This window comes from Malus sylvestris, chromosome 2 (genome assembly GCF_916048215.2).
Source record: "Malus sylvestris chromosome 2, drMalSylv7.2, whole genome shotgun sequence".
Classification (NCBI taxonomy): Eukaryota; Viridiplantae; Streptophyta; class Magnoliopsida; order Rosales; family Rosaceae; genus Malus; species Malus sylvestris.
The window spans coordinates 26,885,518-26,904,985 of NC_062261.1; the positions used below are offsets into that span (position 1 = coordinate 26,885,518).

The following is a 19,468-nucleotide window of genomic DNA, read 5'->3' on the forward strand; positions in this document are numbered from 1 at the left end:
CCCTATGTACCCTAGTTTGGTTAGATGTTATTTCCCTAAAGTTTGAATGGTTTTGGAATGTTTTTGGGTGAAAAATGTTCATGGAAAATTTTGAGTTTTTTCATGAGTGTTCTTCATTGTTCTTGACATTTTTGCCAAGAACAAAAAGGTTTGTGTTTTGATTCAAAGTTTTGATTTATTTCATAAAGTTTATGTTTTATGTTTTTCAAATGATTTATTGCATAAGATATTTATTTGAATGGTGATGGAAATGGTGATGGAAATGGTGATGGGTGTGTAAGGATTAATTCCCTTTCACACACACCACTTGCACCACTTGTTGCTTTATGTCTAAAACTCACAAATCAACACACACATCACTCTATCCTCTTCCAAAACCAGCCACCCCCTAGTGGGGGTACTTTTGGGGCCTTTTATGCAATTACATAAAGTTTTGATACTTTTATGTATTTGCACTTTGGCCCAAAAGTTTACGTTTTTACGTTTAGGTCCAAAAACGCTAAAGGACAAATTGTTTTGCTCCTTTAATGAAGTTTTTGCATTAATTAAATTTTGGGTTCTAGTGTAATTACATGAAGTAGTGGACTTTTGTGTCTTTACAAAGTGACCCCAAAAGTTTTGCAATATAGCCCAAAAGTTGAGGTTAATTGCTTTATGGCCCAAAAGTTGTGGTTATTGCATATTGGCCCAAATTAGGAAGAGAACAAAATTGTTTTGTCTCTTTAAATGAGAATTGGATTTTCATTTTGTTTAGCTCCATTTAAATCAATTTTATGGATACAAAAACCAAATGAAAATGTTGCATTCAATTTAATTAGTTAAAGTGTTAATTAATTAAAGGGTGATTATGAACCTAAGCCTAATATAATTGAGCTATGTGAAAGGCCGTTTCAAATTTGTTTGAACCATGGGAATGTGTAGATTAGATTTTGGTTGTAATTTGATTTGATCAAATGTTGTAAAAAGGCTTAAGCTCTTCTTTACTTTAAAGTAATTTGTTTTATGCAAATGTTGTAATGAGTATAAGCTCACCTTTACTTTGAAGTACTTCTTTCTTGCTTTATATAATATGCATGAAAATGAAGTAGTTGGGTCCAACGCCCCTAAGACAACACGCCTTAATGTGATTAAACGCGTAACTAAAATCAATCACCATTCCTAGACCGAGATTCAACACAAGGCTCGTGTTGAATCTAAACAAAGGTTCATAGTCATTCTAAGGCCCTAAGGCAACTATATAGTCCATCAAATGAATGCAAAGGTTATGTTAGTAGTATCATATACTCTTGCTTTAAAAACCGTTTTATAAGCATAGTGGGAGTATTATATACAACTAAAAACAATCATATGGACCAATAGTTGTAATAGGACCAAAATTGTTTTAATAGAGATTAAATGTATGTTTATATGTGATGAGACCTAAAACCCTCAACCAAACCATTATTAAGTTGATAAGCGTGAGAGTGCTTAGAACACTCTTTCGTAGGCCTTCCACCGTGGTGGGATCCAATCGTTTATGACTTGTACACCGGCTTCACCCTATCATGGGGGAGTACAAAGTGCATGCTTATACTCAAGAGGAATCCATATACATATGATGAGGTGAGTGTAGGCAACGAGGATGGCCGACATCATATCATCGTGAGGCTATTCTTGAACCCCTTCACGAACTAAGCATGGTGGGAATGACTTAACTAAGTGCAATGGAGCCAACATCATATCATTGTGAGGTGACATTCTCTAGAGGCCAAATAAGATGGGTACTTGCATTAGTTGCAAATGAGTAAGCGTACTCTCTCATTATTATTAATGCTAGCCAACATCATATCATTGTGAGGTGGGCTTGGTAATAGTGAGCCTCCCATACCCTACTAGGAGTTTCATCCAAAACTCTCGAATTCCAATGAGGGATATGGAATTTGCCAAAAATAGTGGGTGGTGCTATTTGATTTAAAGACCCGAATCAAATGGCTTAAAATCAATCAATTTATATTCGTTATGTATTTGTTTACCAATATATTTGCAAACGCTATCCCACACTTGACAAATAAAAGCCGAAAGTTTAGTTTCCGGACTTGGTACTACAAAACCATAGATTGTCTTTAAATGGCTTGTAAAATGTACCTAAGTAGTCTCATCCTCACAATCTTCCTATTGATAATGTATCATTGGAAGAAAATGTTAGATAAGTCTACCATAAGGAGGACAACACTTTTAATGTCATAATTCTTCACTTACAAATCGTTGTATGAAGAAATAAGAGTTGCTTTGAACAACCCTTAAACAATACAAACATTAGTGCTTGTTTCTTTGTTACATGAACAAGGAACTTGAGAAGAAAGCACAAAGGCATGGACACTTAATGTGCCATGATTCTTCACTTACAAATTGTTGTATGAAGAAATGAGAGTTGCCTTGTACAACTCTTGAAGGTTTGTAATTATGTTTAGAACATAATGGTTGGTTGACAAAAATAGTCCATTAACATGGACTTATAATGATTTTGAATCATTAAGTGTTGAAGTGATAAACCACTTAATGAGACGGAAACTAGGCAAGGACTTCACCTTTGTGTCCCTATCCTTATGGTTCACTAAGTTTATTGTAAACTATATAATGAACAATAACCACATGCTCTCCAAAATGTTTGATGTGTATAACACAATTGAAATAAGTTTCAAGAGAGATAGTGGGAGTTTAGGGACCATGACTATTGTAGTCAAAGGAGAAGTCAAATGAAGAAGATAAAATTAACTCCAAGGGAACAAACTTTCTTTATGAAAGGATGGACATTGGAAGGGGTATTTGCAAGAAATGTCTTGCAAATGTCAAGAACACACCTTTCGAAGGTGTTGTAAATTGTTCTTGAAAAGTTCAAAACAGTTGGTTCTTCTACTTGAATGCTTGATTCCGTATTAGTAACTATGTTTTACAATCGTTGTAAAAGTGTGACTAATAAGAAGTAGAAGATATATGAGAGAAGGAAAAGGTGCTTCACATTCGGAAAGTGAATCAAATATAGATCTCTGCGAAAGCAGATGGTACTTACTTCCTCATATGAACTACCAAAGAAATTGGAAAAACATAGATTGTCTTTATATTCCAATTTTAAGGAACTAAATTCCGTCACTATGTGAAATGGATAAATGTTTTGTTTGACAAAACATTGTTCTTTATTAATCAATGATTAGATTATTGTAATCTAATCAATTATCTCTATAGTAGAGATGATATGGTAGTGTTAACTGTTTAGAATATAATGATGCTTAAAACCCAAAAGGTTGCAAGGTAGTGACTAATCCCAACTAAGTTGTGATACCTCTAAAACATAAGTTACGAGTTGGTCATAGATGGATGCATTGGATCGTTAGATCCGGATCCAATACCTTCTTGTTAAAATTGTATAGAGGCGAAATGTTTGAATCTTTATTCTTTTGGAAAGAAGAAAGAATCACAAAGTTGTTGAGGTTAATTCACTTAGATGTTAGTGGCACTTGTCCACAAACATAATACTACTCATGTTGGATGACATTCACCGAAGATCACTCTCGGTTGGACTATAGTTTATTTTGAATAAACACAAGTCCGAATACTTTGCAAAATGTTTCAAAGAATTCAAGAAATGTAAGTTGATGAGTAAGACATCTAAAGTATTTACCTCCTTAGATTTGATCCAAGGAAAGGTAACACTTTAGAATAGTTTCCTTGAAAGATATCAAGGAAAATAGCATCATAAGATAATGTATTTCTCCATTAGGAGAAGAACGAACTCGAATAAGATTTAGTTCGTTAGATGTTATCTATTACCCATATATAGGATATATACTTCTAAAACAATATGATTGTCAATGAGAAGAGCTTCCAATATTTTCATGACTCCATAAGATGTAGTTGGAAAGAAAGACAAATCTTAAAACATGTTAAGATTTGGGGTTGTGTGCTAATAAACAATATTTGTTTGATAACAGTCTTGTGGGATATCCTTAAATTAACTTTTGGATATCGCTTCTATAAACCAACTAACAAATGTTGTTTTGTTGGGTAGTTCATTGTAATCCTACAATGTGATTTGCGTAAGAGCAAATGAACGAGGGATAGAACTCAAAGAATGGTTCTTTGAGAGACAAGATAATAATCAACAAATATAACAACCTAGTTCCTATACCAAAAGCTCCAAGGTAGTCGAGAAGGATTTATAAACCGTCTCAGTTGAATGGTTTGAACTTTATGACTATGTCATAGAGTTGCACCTCTTAATTCGAAAGAAATAAGAATGAAAATCCTTATGACTACATTGAGTGCATATACGATATATACTCATGGGAATGGTAAAGTACCATTTGACCCAAAATAATGAAACATTCATAAGCTAATTGGTAGCTTAAGGTGACTACAATCAAAGAGAATGGTTGACTTTGAAGGAACCATTTTTGACGTAGTCTTAGTTTCAATTAATTCAAAGATTGCTAGCTACAATCAAATGGTGATTCAATGTTTGGACATAATATAGGTTTCCGAAACCATTATTAAGATAGTCTTGATAATATATGTCTAAAACTTTGAATCACAAGACATGTAAGTTGTATAGATCCATCCATCATGGATCTTAGCAAGCTAGTGGGAGCTATAAGCGTCTTATGAGAGAAAGGTCAAATCGTTTGATTTCTCATAAAGATGTAAATGAATCTTTTGTTTACTAGGTTTACAAAAGATTAGTGGGAGTTAATCATATTCCTAAATTTGTATATATATATATATGTGTGTGTGATATATATGAATGTATATATGATATATTAATTTTGGAAATGAAAAGAATACTTCTTCGTTAAAGTTATGACTTTAAACATTCTATGACGATAGAATGTATATGGGAGACATAGTCTATATACATGGGATAGAAATCTATAATGATAGATTTTTTAGGATATAATTGGATTATATCAATTCCTAATAATAGACAAAAGATGCTAGGAAGTTTCTCATATGATGATAAACTTCAAATAGAAGGATGACTCTAGTGTGACTAGCAAGTTGCCCTTCTCAAAGGGAACGTGCCCTTTTAACTCCCAAAGAAATAATGCGTAAATAGAATCCTTTATGCATACGCACAAAGGTGATTTATGTATTTCATATTGTATGAAAAACATTGATATGAGTTGTACCTAGAACGGTACAAGACGATATCAGTGCAAGCCCAGGATCAGAACCATGGCAACTGTCAAGTGAGTCCTTAAGTATTTAAGAAATACTAAAGGATAGATTCCTCAAAGATCGAGGAAGAATTAGAGTAACGTAATGGAAGCGTAAATGTATTAGATTATGAATCTAATCCATCATTGGATGTTTCTTCATTATGAATGAAGAGATTAACGGATATCTCTTTATTATGACTAAAGAGATATTTGGATGGAAACATTAGATGGAAACATTAAAGTAATGACTTTAGTGTGTTCCATTATGAATGCAAAATATATTGCCATATAGAAGCTTACAACAATGTTGTTTGGATGTGAAAGTTCATTCATGAACTCTCTATTCGGTTCCAACCAGAAAGTGTATCTAGTGTATCGACACTATGACACTAATGGGGCGATAGCTCAAGCCAAGGAATCAAGGTCTCATCAAGGTCCGAACTCATATGAGAGACTGAACCACATGATTGAGAATCATGTATAATGGTGACGTCGTTATTCTCAAGGTTGCTTCTATGGATAACATATAGATATCCATTGTCTAGGCCTACTATTCAGCCATTTATGAAATGACTACGGAAGAGGTATCATCACTGATGACCAAGCTGATTGGCTCTAGTGCAAGTGGGAGATTGTTGGAAATGTGCCCTAAAGCCAATCATATGATGATACTTTACGGACATTTCACATGTTAAACTAATCTAATTTAAATATAAATGGTAAATATTATTGTTTGAGCCGTCTCATATAAATGTTATATGCTTAAACGATAAAGTCCAAGGAATATGTGATTGGGAGAATGCAATCTAATGAAGTTAGATTCATGAGACCATTCTTTCGTAGACACATCCTAAATGTTCCTGATCAGAGGATTGTCAATTGGGCATTGACAGTCCGTCAAGATCGGTACGTGCTATGTCTTCTCTCAGGGAGAGTGACTAGTCTCGAGTCATTGGTATGTGTGACATCAAGACAAGTACGTAGGTGCTCAGTAGAGAATGAGTTCACTGAACGCGATCAAAGAAGAGTTCTCATACTCATGTCACATGAGAACTCATGGTTGGGATAATGCAAAGTAGTCCTTTGACCTGAGGCATCACAGTTGTCTTGTGGTTAAGTCCTTGATCTTTGATTATGTCAAACGTCATTCCATTGGAGTGTCCACGGCATCGTTGAGGTTAAGCCACTTAGCCATGGAGGCAAGTGAATACGCAACAAATGATCTCTAACCTTCAAACCGTTGGGGGAGAATACTCTATTATATGATTTAGAATCTCTGGCCAGAGTATGAATGAGATTTAGGAATACGTTCCAAATCACATTCAAGGTAATCATATAAGCACACGAATCACATTGGATAGTAGACATGAATATATAAACTATCAAACCAAACAATGTGGTCAAGAGTATTGTATTAGAGAAAGACCGTATTGCATTTGTAATCCCAAACTGAATAGGTTTTCTCTACCTCTTCTGATTAGCTTGGGTAACCATGATATGCTGCAAGGTGTCACTCATGGTTTGTGGAAGCCCTAAACGTGTGTAATCACTAAAGGGAGAATTGAAATTAAGTTTCAATTCACAATCGATGTAAAATGGTTTTAATCGCCCACTGCCTCGCTAAAAGGAACCTAATGGATCGCACACCGTGTAAGGAGGAGATTGAAGAAACAATGGAGATGAGTAAGAATGATTAAATGGTTTAATCATTTATTTATGGCAAGGATTAATTAATATGTTAATTAATCAAACGAATAAGTTCGTTAAAGCCCTCGGGATAGTTTTGGACCTTAAGGCCAAATGGGCTTCGAACGTCAAGCCCATTAACTTAAGTTGTATGACAACTTAATGAATAATGATTCACAAAGGCCTAATTAGTCCAAAATATCCTAATGGCCGGCCATATTGTTTAGGGTAGTGAACTTGGACTTATTTACAAGTTTGCCACTCAAATGAATAAAGGTATAAATATGACTTTATAGCCAAAATTCATTAAGGGTTTGTTTTGGAGAAAATTGGTGAGAACTTGTCACTCCATTTCTCTCTAAAGAGGCCGGCCACCTTGGGGGGTGCATCTTGCAATCCCACTACTCCAAGGTCACTCATTTCTTCTCCAATCTCTCCTTGGTGAAGAGACTTAGAGGTTCTCAATTTTGGAAACTTGGAGAAACCTATTCATCCATCCAAATCCATAGATTTTAGATGCAAGAAATGAAGGCCCTCTCTTTGGGTGATTAGCCTTTGCTTATGCAAAGAGGAATCTACAAAGGTATATAATTTCAACTCACTTTGTTTTGAGTTGAGTTTTGGTTCACCAATCTACTAGGCTTTGAATTTCATGGTTAATGTTTTGTTTTTAAGTGCATGCTAGCATGATTCCGCCTTTTATTGTTAATTGCATGCTTATAGATGTTGCTTAAATGAACATGTTTTCACAAAATATTCCTTCAAGTGGTATCAGAGCCTAGGTCTAGTAGTTGGTGAATCCTTTTGGGTTTTGTAGTTCATAGTTTGTGATTTAAAAGTTGTAATATGTTACAAGCTTTATTCTTGTTTCTTTGAATGTAAATTTTGTTAGAAAATTTGCCATCTCAAATGTTGTAGATGTAGTTCATATGAGCATGAATATTGGAGCTAAAATTTGGTGCCATGACTTTGGGGATTTTCGGCCAAATCCAAAGGGTGGATTTTTGGGTTCTTGTTTGACTTGTTAAAAGTGTTTTCAAGTGACTTTTGGAACCCCTATGTACCCTAGTTTGGTTAGATGTTATTTCCCTAAAGTTTGAATGGTTTTGGAATGTTTTTGGGTGAAAAATGTTCATGGAAAATTGAGTTTTTTCATGAACCCCTATGTACCCTAGTTTGGTTAAATGTTATTTCCCTAAAGTTGGAATGTTTTTGGGTGCATTCCTTTGGGGGATTCTTGGAATCACTTTTGCATTAACTTTTTTGTACTTTCGATGCTTACGGAGGAGGGAAGAAAAGGAATGCACTTCAACTGATTCAGACAAATTTCTCAAGGTGTCTTACCAAAGTCTTCTAAAAAGCTATTGATGGTTTCTCGTCTACCAACTTGATTGGTGCTGGCGGTTTTGGTTCTGTGTACAAAGGAGTACTTTAGAAAAGTGAGACAGAAATTGCTGTCAAGGTACTTAATCTTGATCGTCATGGAGCTTATAGAAGTTTCACTGCCGAGTGTGAGGCCTTGAAAAATATTAGACATTGCAATCTTGTGAAGGTACTCTCAGCATGTTCGGGTTCCAATTATATCGGTGATGATTTCAAAGCCTTAATTTATGAGTTCATGGCTAATGGGAGTTTGCAGAACTGGTTGCATCCAGCGAATGAAACAAATGACAGACCACACCTAACTTTTTCTCAGAGGTTGAGCATTGCTATTGATGTCGCAATGGCCTTGGAGTATCTCCATAATCATTGTCCAACACAAATAGTTCACTGTGACCTGAAACCAAGCAAGGATCTTCTTGACGATGATATGGTCAGACATATAAGTGATTTTGGGTTGGAAAGATTCCTTCCAGAAACTTCTCGAAATCAATCTTGCTCTACTGGACTAAAGGGAACAATTGGTTACGCTCCACCAGGTGAATATACTTTTTCTTATATATTTCTTCTCTAACAAGTTTCACACAAGCCATGTACGTTAATTGTTTGAAAACTGAATAGGCTAGGGTTTGTGATCAAATTATTTTTGGATCGTGCTTTGCAGAGTATGGTATGGGAGATGAAGTTTGGACACAAGGCAATGTATGCAGCAACGACATTCTCTTGTGTGGAAATGTTTACGGCAAAAAGACCAACGGATAACATGTTTCAAGGATCTTCGAACCTGCATAAATTCGACAAGGCATCTGTGCATGAACAAGTGGTAGAGATTGTCGATGTTCAGGAAAATTATGTTACCGGTGATCAGATGAACACTAGTTGTCACTTTAACGAGGATATCACCACCACTGGCATCAAATTTGAAGAAATCATGGTTTCAGTTTTAGAAATCGGTGTTGCTTGCTCTGCGGAGTTGCCTAGAGAAAGGATGGACATTATCGATGTTGTGACACAAATGCGTCGGATCAGAAAGAAGCATACTGAGCAGCATTAGCATGTAAAATTAGTAATGTTTCGTGTGTAAAATAAGTTTTCCTTCGTATTTTGTTTGATCAATAAACACGAATTACTATTTGCTCGCCGATGACAAACTGTTCCCCTTGATCAATAAACACAGAAGTACTCAAATCTTTGTAATACATCCTTCTCGCTTTCTACTGTCTAGCTAAATTACCTAAATGCGATACATATCAAAACACACTATCCAATATGTAAATGAAAATCGGGAGTTAAAACTCAAACAAGCGCAACTCAATCATCCCTTCTTTTCTTTTTGGGGAATACCAAGCGACGACCTTCCCTGATCGTAAAAGTCTCAAGGAGTAGCTCAAGCTGTATATGAAATCCTCAATATGTGGGCCATGTTTCCCGGGCAGAGAGTCGAGCGCAACTCTGGAATCCGCTCTAAAGACGATCGGCCCATACACCTACAAAGGAAAGGTATTGTACCAATAACAATTGGTTTTTCATCCCAGTAACCAAAAAATTTACCCCAGTCACGCATGTTAGTAGCCATATAAAGAAGCTCGGTTTTCTTCCTCACATTTTAAAGTTCTACGTTGATCTAATAGTCGTACATTATAGCGCATGAGCAGTAAAACGACTCTACAGATGCATCAGCAGAACAATGAATAGATTTGATACTCAAAATCAGACAGGGAAGACACGCTTCCACAAGCACCAATTAGCAAATAACTATAGCATGCAGGTTTTGTAACACATTGTGTATAACGGCATTTAAAAAATCTCTTACTAAAGGTGCGAAACACTTAAAAAGTTGAGGTATAAATAGAAATACCTGCTGCTGAAAGATTAGATTGATCCTAGGGGAGGACATCGGATCTTTTGCACTATTCATATTGGCCGAGGAACCCTTCAAACCATTAATAACCCTTTTAGCCAAAGCTGAAGCTGAACAAATATCCAGGCGAGCATCCATCCTGGTCAGATCACCGTAGAGCTCTCTAAATTTCCCGTGCTGGTAACTATAGCAGAGAGATCCAAAAAAATCAGCACTGAATGGACTTCTCTTCTTATTGCTCCTACAATTGTCCTCGTCTCCCCTCATATCAACTGCCACTGGGTTGTACCCATCCTGAAACCAGGCTGTGCAGCTTCCACCTAAAATATAATGCCACCATTGGCCAGAACAAACAAGTGAGAAATTGCACAATTTCATTTTCCAAACAAAAGGGAACTACATCACTAGCAATGATTAGGTTGACTACCCATTAATTTTGACTATTATAGAATTTCGTATCTAGTCTTCAATGGTGCAAACATTAGGAAATAGTAAAAGTAAAAACCTTGAGAGACTGCATACTGTCAGCAACGGATCTGGACTCATAAACACAAAATAAAAATATTGAATTGTTCTATTTGAATTTTTGTCTCTAGAATTATCTTTTATTACTATTATTTATAATGTTTCTTTTACTGAAGTCATACCTACAACCACGGAACAGATGAAAAGAGGTGACATTCTCTTTACATGCACTGGCTTTAATATAATAATGTAGAAAACTACACATACACAACACAAATGAAACTAAAAGCCAACAAAACATGTATACATGTATCAAAACAGGCAAATGTATAAGCTAAAATTATAAGATATTGCACCTGAGGGACTATGAAATTTCTGGAAAAAAAAAATGTAATGAGATAATACAAGTTATCACAGATAATATGAGTAACTTGTAAAATTACCAAAAATTCCAGATACTGCAGCATGAGGTTCTTTAAGACGCACATCATAAGATGGCCGCCAAAACCAACCCTTTTCTTTCTGTATCATGATGTCTTTTTGTGTCTCCTTTTGCCTCCAAAGATCTTGGCTTTTTTCATAAGAAAAGGCAGCCTTTGCGCACACTCCAGGCATTAGAGAAGTAGGCGCCTCACCATCTATGGAATTAACTGCCTGGGGATGACCACTATTTTTATGTACACCAACACGGTACCGCAATCCAGATTCAGAAATGAGTGATGACATGTCTAAGGAAATTGACTCAGGCACATCCCAGTAATTTCCTTTATGGTCAACGAATAGTTCAGGCCATGCAGCCTCAAGTGTAATATCATGGTAAGGAAGCTGCAAACATCTGAAAAGGCTGAGAAAATTTCCTAGTACATGGCTCATAATTTAAACAGGAAGATAAATGAAGGAAATAAAGGTACAGACACGAACTTTTTCACTAAAACAGCTTATGCAGTGTTGCATCTATGTTCGGTGCAGTGCATATGTGCAATGTTATCAAGTCATGTAACCTATAAGTAACCTATAAATAAAAGTGGTAAACAGAAGAAACTTGTAAATTAAGATGTTTGAAGAATGTTGATATATATAAGCTAAACCCATATTCGAGGTATGTTCAGGAAAAAACTGAAAAAATTGTGGAAAAACTGAAAAAATTGTAGCTTCATTTTGTCTCTAAGATTGGATTGAAATTGACAACCCACTATATTCAAGGTATGTTGACGAAAGAAATGAAAAATCATTTGCCTCTATCTTTAATATACCTGAACATAGTAGTTTATTGATTCCATTCCAATCGTAGAGACCAAACGAGGCCTTACTTTTCAACAATTAAGAAATTAGGAAATAATACTTTAAGATTATACATGCTGTCTGGTATGTAGTAATGAGACCCACCACATGGTTGTTTCAAGGCCATTTCATGTTCAAGTGATTAATAGCTCATATAGACACATCCCTAGAATTACTTATGTTTAACTTTAATTCCTATAAGAGAAATTTTTCATATGAAAGAAAACCAATCGGAGTTGGAAGGTATTACAACCTGGCATGAACAAACCCCAAGAAGAACTTTAAACCTAACAACTCCAATCTGTAAATAAATCATTCACCTACCAATAGTAATTGTAAAAAAATGAAAAGATTGACACTTATAAATCCCTCAAACTCGCTTCACGAACCCGGCAAACAAAAGATACAAGGAATGCTGACTCTTTAAACAATTGGATTAAAAGTCAAAACTAGGAAAGCAAATGTGTACCTTGTGAAAGAGCATCAATTTGTTGCGGCGTCCTTTTTTCTCACCATGCCCTTCTGTGCTCAACTTTATGGATGATGATGGAGACAAAAGAAGCTGTGTGCATAATCCAAACGAATAAAGTGACTTGTCGAAGACATGCTTCACCACATCTTTGAATGCAGGGACCTCCATCTCATCATTAGTAAATTCAGCTTTAATAGAAGAAAAAAGTTTCTTTGGGCGAAACTGCCCAATGAATCCAAGCCACCTATTCTCATGCAGATCATTTAACAAGAGAATTAGTATGACGGACAACAAAAAATGCTAGCCAGAGTTGATAAATGTGAGAGATGACTTTGGTGTAAGCATAGTAACTCATAATTTACTCCTTCAGCAGGAAACATGCTCAAGGAATTAGGACAATAAACTCAATGCATTTGGATCAGTAATTTCACAAATTCAATACATATACACAGTCCATTCATTAGCTAGGACATTGTTCGAATTTCAAAACATCAAAACATAGCATTTTCACCCAAGAAGCCCCATAAAAAGGATGAATAATCCCAACCAGAGCTCCTATAACCCTGATAGGTAAGGAAACTTTGATGCTCTGAAAAAACATGAAACCCCCCTCACGAATCAGTAAAATAACAAGGCACCAAAAACTTCATGCTTCATGTGATATACCACTAGAACTTGGCCAAAAATTTGTTTGGTTTCAAGCTTTCCACTCAATCCCTCCTTCTCACATCATTGTCATGTAATAATTTATAATCCAATGTATATCCAATCTACCATTATCTTCCTAAATATCAAATATAGCACAAACCAAGCCTATAAACAGGGAGATAGAGGGTCTTTATCAGTTGGTAACATAAAAATTGTTGAATAAAACACGAAATTCGAAGAAAAAAAGCTGCATATTCATTTTTCAGCAAATAGGAGACAAATTCTCTTTCGCTTTTTTTTTTTATTACCCAATTGAACCTTATAACAACAATTTCCATTGCTCCTCTCCAAAGTTTCCCAGCAACCAAACAAACAACAAACGAATCACACCCATTTCCCAACATTTTCCCAGTAACCAAACAAACCACAAACCAATCCACGGGAACATACAACGCGAAACAGAATATAATATAAAACAAATTTGAAAAAAAAAAAAAAAACCCAATAGGCAATAGCTAAGCAAAGCCGTTGTAGCAGTGTACCAGTTAGAGGTAGCTGGTCTGAGCAAGAGGGACTGGAGAGAGAAAGAACCCAAGTCCTTGTGAGAAGTGGGGGAGTAGGAAGGTATAATACCCAAAGGGAACCCATTTCCCAGAAGAGATAGTTGCTGAATCCTGAGGGCTCGGCTGGCTCGAGCGCCGTCGAGAGGAAATGGGTCGCCGGGAACGGCCTTGGCGGAGCCCTCAAGGGTCTGAGGCGACGAAACGTTCAAGTCCCAGAAGGCTGAGTCCATTGCCGTCCTCAGGTTCGCCATTGTTGGCTGTCAAAAGAGTGAGGGAGTGCGAATCTTTTAGGGTCTGGTTTTGGTTTTGGGGTTTAAATGGTGGGTTTGTGATTTTCATTTGTCTCTTCCTTTGACTCCTTATCTGTCTTCAAAAGAGTTTGAATATGAGAAACAATTGTATTTTAATAAAAAATTATCAAATAAATTTATTTAATGATAAGGAAAAATATATATATATAAAATATAAACATGTGTGCCTAGTGCATCCCCCAACGGAGGCAGATTGTCTGCCCTTCCAGTACCATACCCTTCTCATCCCCTTATATTTGTGCGGTCACGGTTAAGCCATGTCAATATTTTATATTCCTATTGCTTTTTGTCTTATTATCTCTATAAAAAAAATCAATATAAAATGTTAACGTGGCTTAACCGTAACCGCACAACATAGGAGGGGATCAGAAGGGTATGATAAAAGGAGGGCAGACAATCTGCCTCCTCCCCCAACCCCCTTCCCTCCCAAATATAACTAAATAAGAAAAGGTACATGAAAATACACATACATATTATATCATGTATGAATTAGCTAACTGTAACAACGATGACACCTACTTTTAGGCCTTTGACAAAGCAAGATAACACAAACACACGTCTAGTACTATAATCTCGTAAGGTGTATTTTCATGTATCTAATAAATAATATATATATAAGTGATATATGTAGTGAATTTCATAAACAGTGAAGTACCGTTAAGTTTCTTATACAGTGTAGTAAATTTCATAAACAAGGTAGTACCGTTAACTTTCATAAACAATGTACTACCGTTAAGTTTTATAAATAATGTAGTAAGTTTCATAAACAGTGTATGTCACATCCCCGCCTGAGCCCCCACCATATCCCGGACCCTGCCTGCGCCATAGCACGATATTGTCCGTTTTGGGCCCCGACCACGCCATCACGGTTTTGTTTTTGGGAACTCACACGAGAACTTCCCAGTGGGTCACCCATACTGGGAAGTTCTCGTGTGAGTTCCCAGAAACAAAACCGTGAGGGCGTGGTCGGGGCCCAAAGCGGACAATATCGTGCTACGACGGTGGCGGGGCCCGGGATATGGTGAGGGCTCGGGGCGGGATGTGACAATTTGGTATCAAAGCCACTCCCTGGCCAAAAGTGTGTCTACGAGGACGTCGGGCCCCTAAGAGGGTGGATGGTAAGATCTCACATCGCCCAGGGGTGAGGATCCTATAAGCCTTATATGTATATTATCATCTCTACCTAGCACGAGGCTTTATGTGAGCTCACTGGCTTTGGGTTCCGTAGGAACTTCGAAGTTAAGCGAGTTCGGGCGAAAGCACTTCCAGGATGGGTGACCCACTGGGAAGTTCTCGTGTGAGTTCCCAGAAACAAAACCGTAAGGGCGTGGTTGGGGTCCAAATCGGACAATATCGTGTTACGGTGGAGTTGAGCCTAGGATGTGGTGGGGGCCCGGGGCGGGATGTGACAATTTGGTATCAGAGTCAATCCTTAGCCGAAAGTATGCCGACAAGGACATCGGGCCCCTAAAGGGAGTGGATTGTAACATCCCACATCACCTAGGGGAGTGGATTCTGTAAGCCTTATATGTATATTCTCATCTCTACCTAGCACGAGGCCTTTTGGGAGCTCACTGGCTTCTGGTTCCGTAGAAACTCCAAAGTTAAGCGAGTTCGTGCGAGAGTAATCCCATGATGGGTGACCCATTGGGAAGTTCTCGTGTGAGTTCCCAAAAACAAAACTGTAAGGGCATGGTCGGGGCCCAAAGCGGACAATATCGTGCTACAGCGGAGTTGGGCCCGGGATGTGGAGTTGGGCCCGGGATGTGGTGAGGGCCCGGGCCGAGGACAGTGTAGTACCGTTAAATTTCATAAATAGTGTAGTAAGTTTCAAAAACAATACGTGTAAGGATGCACGAGTCCTAAGCGTTAGTGTTTTTTTTTTTTATATTAAAATTATATCTTTTTCATTCAAATTTAAGTTTTTTTGTCTTTTTTTTTTAAGTTTAAGGGTTTTTTGTTAAAATTTAAGTTTTTTTCATTAAATAAAGTTATAGCATGATTTTTGGTTAAAATAAACTTAACCAAAGCCTTTTTTATGAAAGTTCTCTTATTTCAAACATGCCCACATTGGCTATGAAATACCTAGGCTTAGGCACTTCCACCTCTAGAAAGACCTTTGGGCACTAGACAATTCAATCCCCCTAAGTGAATAGTAATTGCCTATAGGTACCATTTGGTACATGGGACGGGACGAAACGGAGTGGGATGAAGCGTTCCGTCCCATGTTTGGTGTGCCTAAAATTGGTGGAACGCGCTATTCCATAGGACGAATTTTGGATGAATTTTCGTTCTGTCTCACCCCCTAGAACGACTCGTTCCACATCCGTGGAACACAAAATTATAACCTCTCCATCTCCTTCTTCTTCCTCTTTGTTTCCATCTGAGGGCATCTTTGCTCCCTCTTTGTTCCGTCCCATCCTGTCCCATTTCGTTCCATCCCGTCCCGTCTGCGTACCAAACGATACCATAATGAACTGTAATTGCTCAAATGCATTTGCACCCCTAAACTGAATAGCTCAGGTAATTCGTATTAAAATATTTTTTTATTATTTTATAAGTAATATTTTAATACAAATTACCTGATAAAAATAAAAGATTGGTTGAAAGTATTTGAAAATATTGAAATGTGGTGTAAGGTTAAAGGACATGGTTAGGTATTTATAGAAAAGAATTATAATTTTTTTATATTTTTAATTAATTTTTAGTGATTTTTATAACTTTTTGTATTTGATTAATCTTTTATAATATTTTATAATTTTTTTAATAATGGCTGACATCACCATGACATCAGCCTTGCATCACTGCCTCTGGGGGGCTAGGCCAGTCAATTATCCACTGGGTAAGCAATTGGGCTCCCCCGGAGCCTGTTAAATCAACTATCCCCTAGGGGATATTTGTTAGGTTGGAAGTGCTCTTAGGTGGGTTGCGAGGCAACTTACAAGGTCAAGGTGTTTTGTAAGGATAATCTATAATGCCCAACTTGAAAAATAAACGGTTTGTATTATTGAAGTTCGATGTGGTGTGGCCCCAGAAGTAATTGCCATTTAAAAAATATATATATATATATATATATATAGGGATCCCTTCCCTTAAAGCCTCCTTATAACTATAGCATTAAATAATGTAGTACAATTGTTCCATTGGCTTGAGACTCCCACGACGGTGGTGTGTCACTATCATAGAAGCCCTTTTCTGCCAGAAAGGGATCGGTTGAGAAATTGGCAAAATCCATGATGACGATGTGAAGGTGTTTGGACCTAAACTATTGGGCATGGGCCATATATTAGCTCAGTGTACTCGACCCAATTCTTAATCTCCTAAATTAGATTAAGGCCAACTCAGCCTGTGGTGGCCAAGTCCTAAGAAGTGAAGGACTCTTAGGGCGTGTTTGTTTGGCCTCCCTAGTGAACTCCTGTGTTTGTTGGCAGCGGGGACTAGGGTTAATGAGATCAAAAGGGACTCGCCTAGACTAAAGGCCTCACTAGGAGGTTTTAGCGAGACCCCTTGATTTTGGGCGGATTGCTAAGACCAGCTCCACTTTGAACCTCCCTGCTACACCCCTTCACCCATCCCGACTCCTATTTTTCTTCCCAAAAAAACTATTCCACCCACCGCCTAAATCTCAAATCCAACCCCCAAAATTCCAAACAAAAAAAAATGATAACAACAACAATTCCATAGAAAAATTCTCCTTTTTTTTTCTAAGAAAATCAGAGAAGGCGCGAGAAACAGAGAGTGGCAACATAGTTAACGGCGATGAGAAACAGAAAGTTGGCGCATATCTTGGATTAGGGCGACAGTGGCTTGGGGTCGTCGATCAGCTATGTATTCTCCATCAGGGGGCCGCAGCCTGAGACACTGGGACAACGAGGTTACAAACAAAGGCAATGACTCCAACAAGAAGATGGTGGAGGAGAAAGAGTGAATAGCAAGACTGAGGGGCTGAAATCGGTCAAAATAGTTTTGATCTTGAGAATTGACCAATAGAAGATAATGGCTACTTGTGAAGAAGAAAATTGAAATGCAAGAAATAGAGGAGGAAGAAGAAAATATATGGATGAGTGCGAAGATAGAGATAGAGAGTGGTGATGAGGCTTGTGTTTTAGTTTTTAGTTTTTTAAGGACAAAGTGAAAAAAAAAATTGGGTTTCAATTATATTTTAGTATGTGGTTAGTCCAATACTACATCAAATGATTCACAATTCTTATCCTGCTTAATCCAAACCAAGCCAGTCTAGCTTAGTCTCTAAAGCTAGTTAAATCCGAGATAGTCAGGTGCAACAAATGCACCCTTAGAGACTCAAGATGAAAGGATTCGGCCAAAGTCCTAACACAAGTAAATTGTTAAGGGATCAAGATGGATTTTGATAAGGGTTGTAATATTCCGATAAGCAAAACTCATGTTTGGATAAGATAGGAGTGAATCACACGCAAAGAAATGACTAGGTTCAAAATCCTAATCTTAATAGGAGTCACCAAATAGCTACACACGGATTAGAAGGTTATTTAATAAAAGATTGGATCAAAAGATGACGACGAGATATAGTCCAGGTGGGACTTTGCTTCGGTGTGAATGGTCAATATGGTTTAACCCCTATAAATAGAAGATGTTCTGGTACATTTAAAGGACCTTCAACTCAACACACAAAACTACCATGCACAAATTCTCGCTCTACGCGAAACCTTCTCAAACCTATGAGAAAACACTAACTTCCCTAACTTCGTCAATACATCTTCAATTTGGATTAACAACATTATATTCACAACCGGCAACATCTCCAGTTTGGATTAATAGCACTAAAGCAATACAGTCAAGCAATCGATGAGCACCTTCAGTTTGGAGTAACAATACTACTTTGAGTTTGGTTGACTCTCTACCCAAGTCTCTATCAACAAGGAGTCTTTGGGTCCTTGTTGGAAGAGGTTATCTCATTTGCCTGTCGCCTAATTGAGGTTTTACCAGGTTAATCAGTGTTCGGCACATTGAAAGTCGGACCTTATTTGAACTTCGAAATGACTAGCAATCTTGTCTTCAGGCTCCAAAACTAAGAGGTCGAGATGTGTTTCTTCCTCGGCCGTGATTGTACGGATAACATAAATCAGTAGCACATTCGATACCACCACCACACTTATTCTACTTACCGATTAAGCTCGATCGTTGAGTTGGCACGCCCGCATTCACTAGAAGGATGTAGTTAGCCCATTAGCTATTTGGCCTGTGCATTATGTAGGCTTATTAGTTTTTAGGGTCAACAGAAAGAGAAGGTGATGATGAAATTTTCATATGTTGTTATTATTCAATGAAGAACTTAAAGTTTTAGGATGGTAAGTGTAAACACGAAAATTCCGTAACAAATTAAACGAGAATACATGTACAAAGTAGATTTGTATTGATTTGAATTTGTAGGTTACAATCTTTGTTTATAACTTTCCTCTTATTTAGTATTCAAATTTGATGTAGATGCGTAGGTTGTTGATCCAAGGGTCGCGATGACTTTATCTCGGACGAACAATTGAACAATTGTTTCAAGTTTTGAGCTTGAAACAATGCGTGGATTGTCCTCACCTTAAAGTTGCTGCAAAGGTAGTGTTGATATAGGATTTTGT

At 37.2% G+C, this 19,468-nt stretch overlaps 1 protein-coding gene and 1 pseudogene across 1 annotated transcript; one reads left to right on the plus strand and one right to left on the minus strand.

Moving 5' to 3' along the window:
* The first annotated feature begins 8,084 nt into the window (after window positions 1-8,084).
* LOC126602543 (probable LRR receptor-like serine/threonine-protein kinase At3g47570) lies at window positions 8,085-9,312 on the plus strand (annotated as a pseudogene).
* An 18-nt stretch (window positions 9,313-9,330) lies between these two features.
* LOC126612038 (protein TRIGALACTOSYLDIACYLGLYCEROL 4, chloroplastic) lies at window positions 9,331-13,898 on the minus strand. Its single transcript, XM_050280340.1, has 5 exons — window positions 13,528-13,898; window positions 12,335-12,581; window positions 11,028-11,409; window positions 10,117-10,439; window positions 9,331-9,745 (listed from the first exon to the last, which is right to left on the minus strand). Exons 1-5 carry the CDS (start codon window positions 13,797-13,799, stop codon window positions 9,548-9,550), a joined length of 1,422 nt encoding a protein of 473 aa, XP_050136297.1. The 5' UTR covers window positions 13,800-13,898; the 3' UTR covers window positions 9,331-9,547.
* Between the last annotated feature and the right edge of the window lie 5,570 nt (window positions 13,899-19,468).

Excerpts from the sequence above, each read along its gene's own strand:
- LOC126612038 (XM_050280340.1), bottom strand. The coding sequence starts at position 13,799 with ATGGCGAACCTGAGGACGGCAATGGACTCAGCCTTCTGGGACTTGAAC. Across the intron at positions 11,410-12,334 it reads AATTGATGCTCTTTCACAAG|CTTCCTTACCATGATATTAC; the intron begins GTACACATTTGC and ends AGATGTTTGCAG. Across the intron at positions 10,440-11,027 it reads TGCAGTATCTGGAATTTTTG|GTGGAAGCTGCACAGCCTGG; the intron begins GTAATTTTACAA and ends ATTATATTTTAG.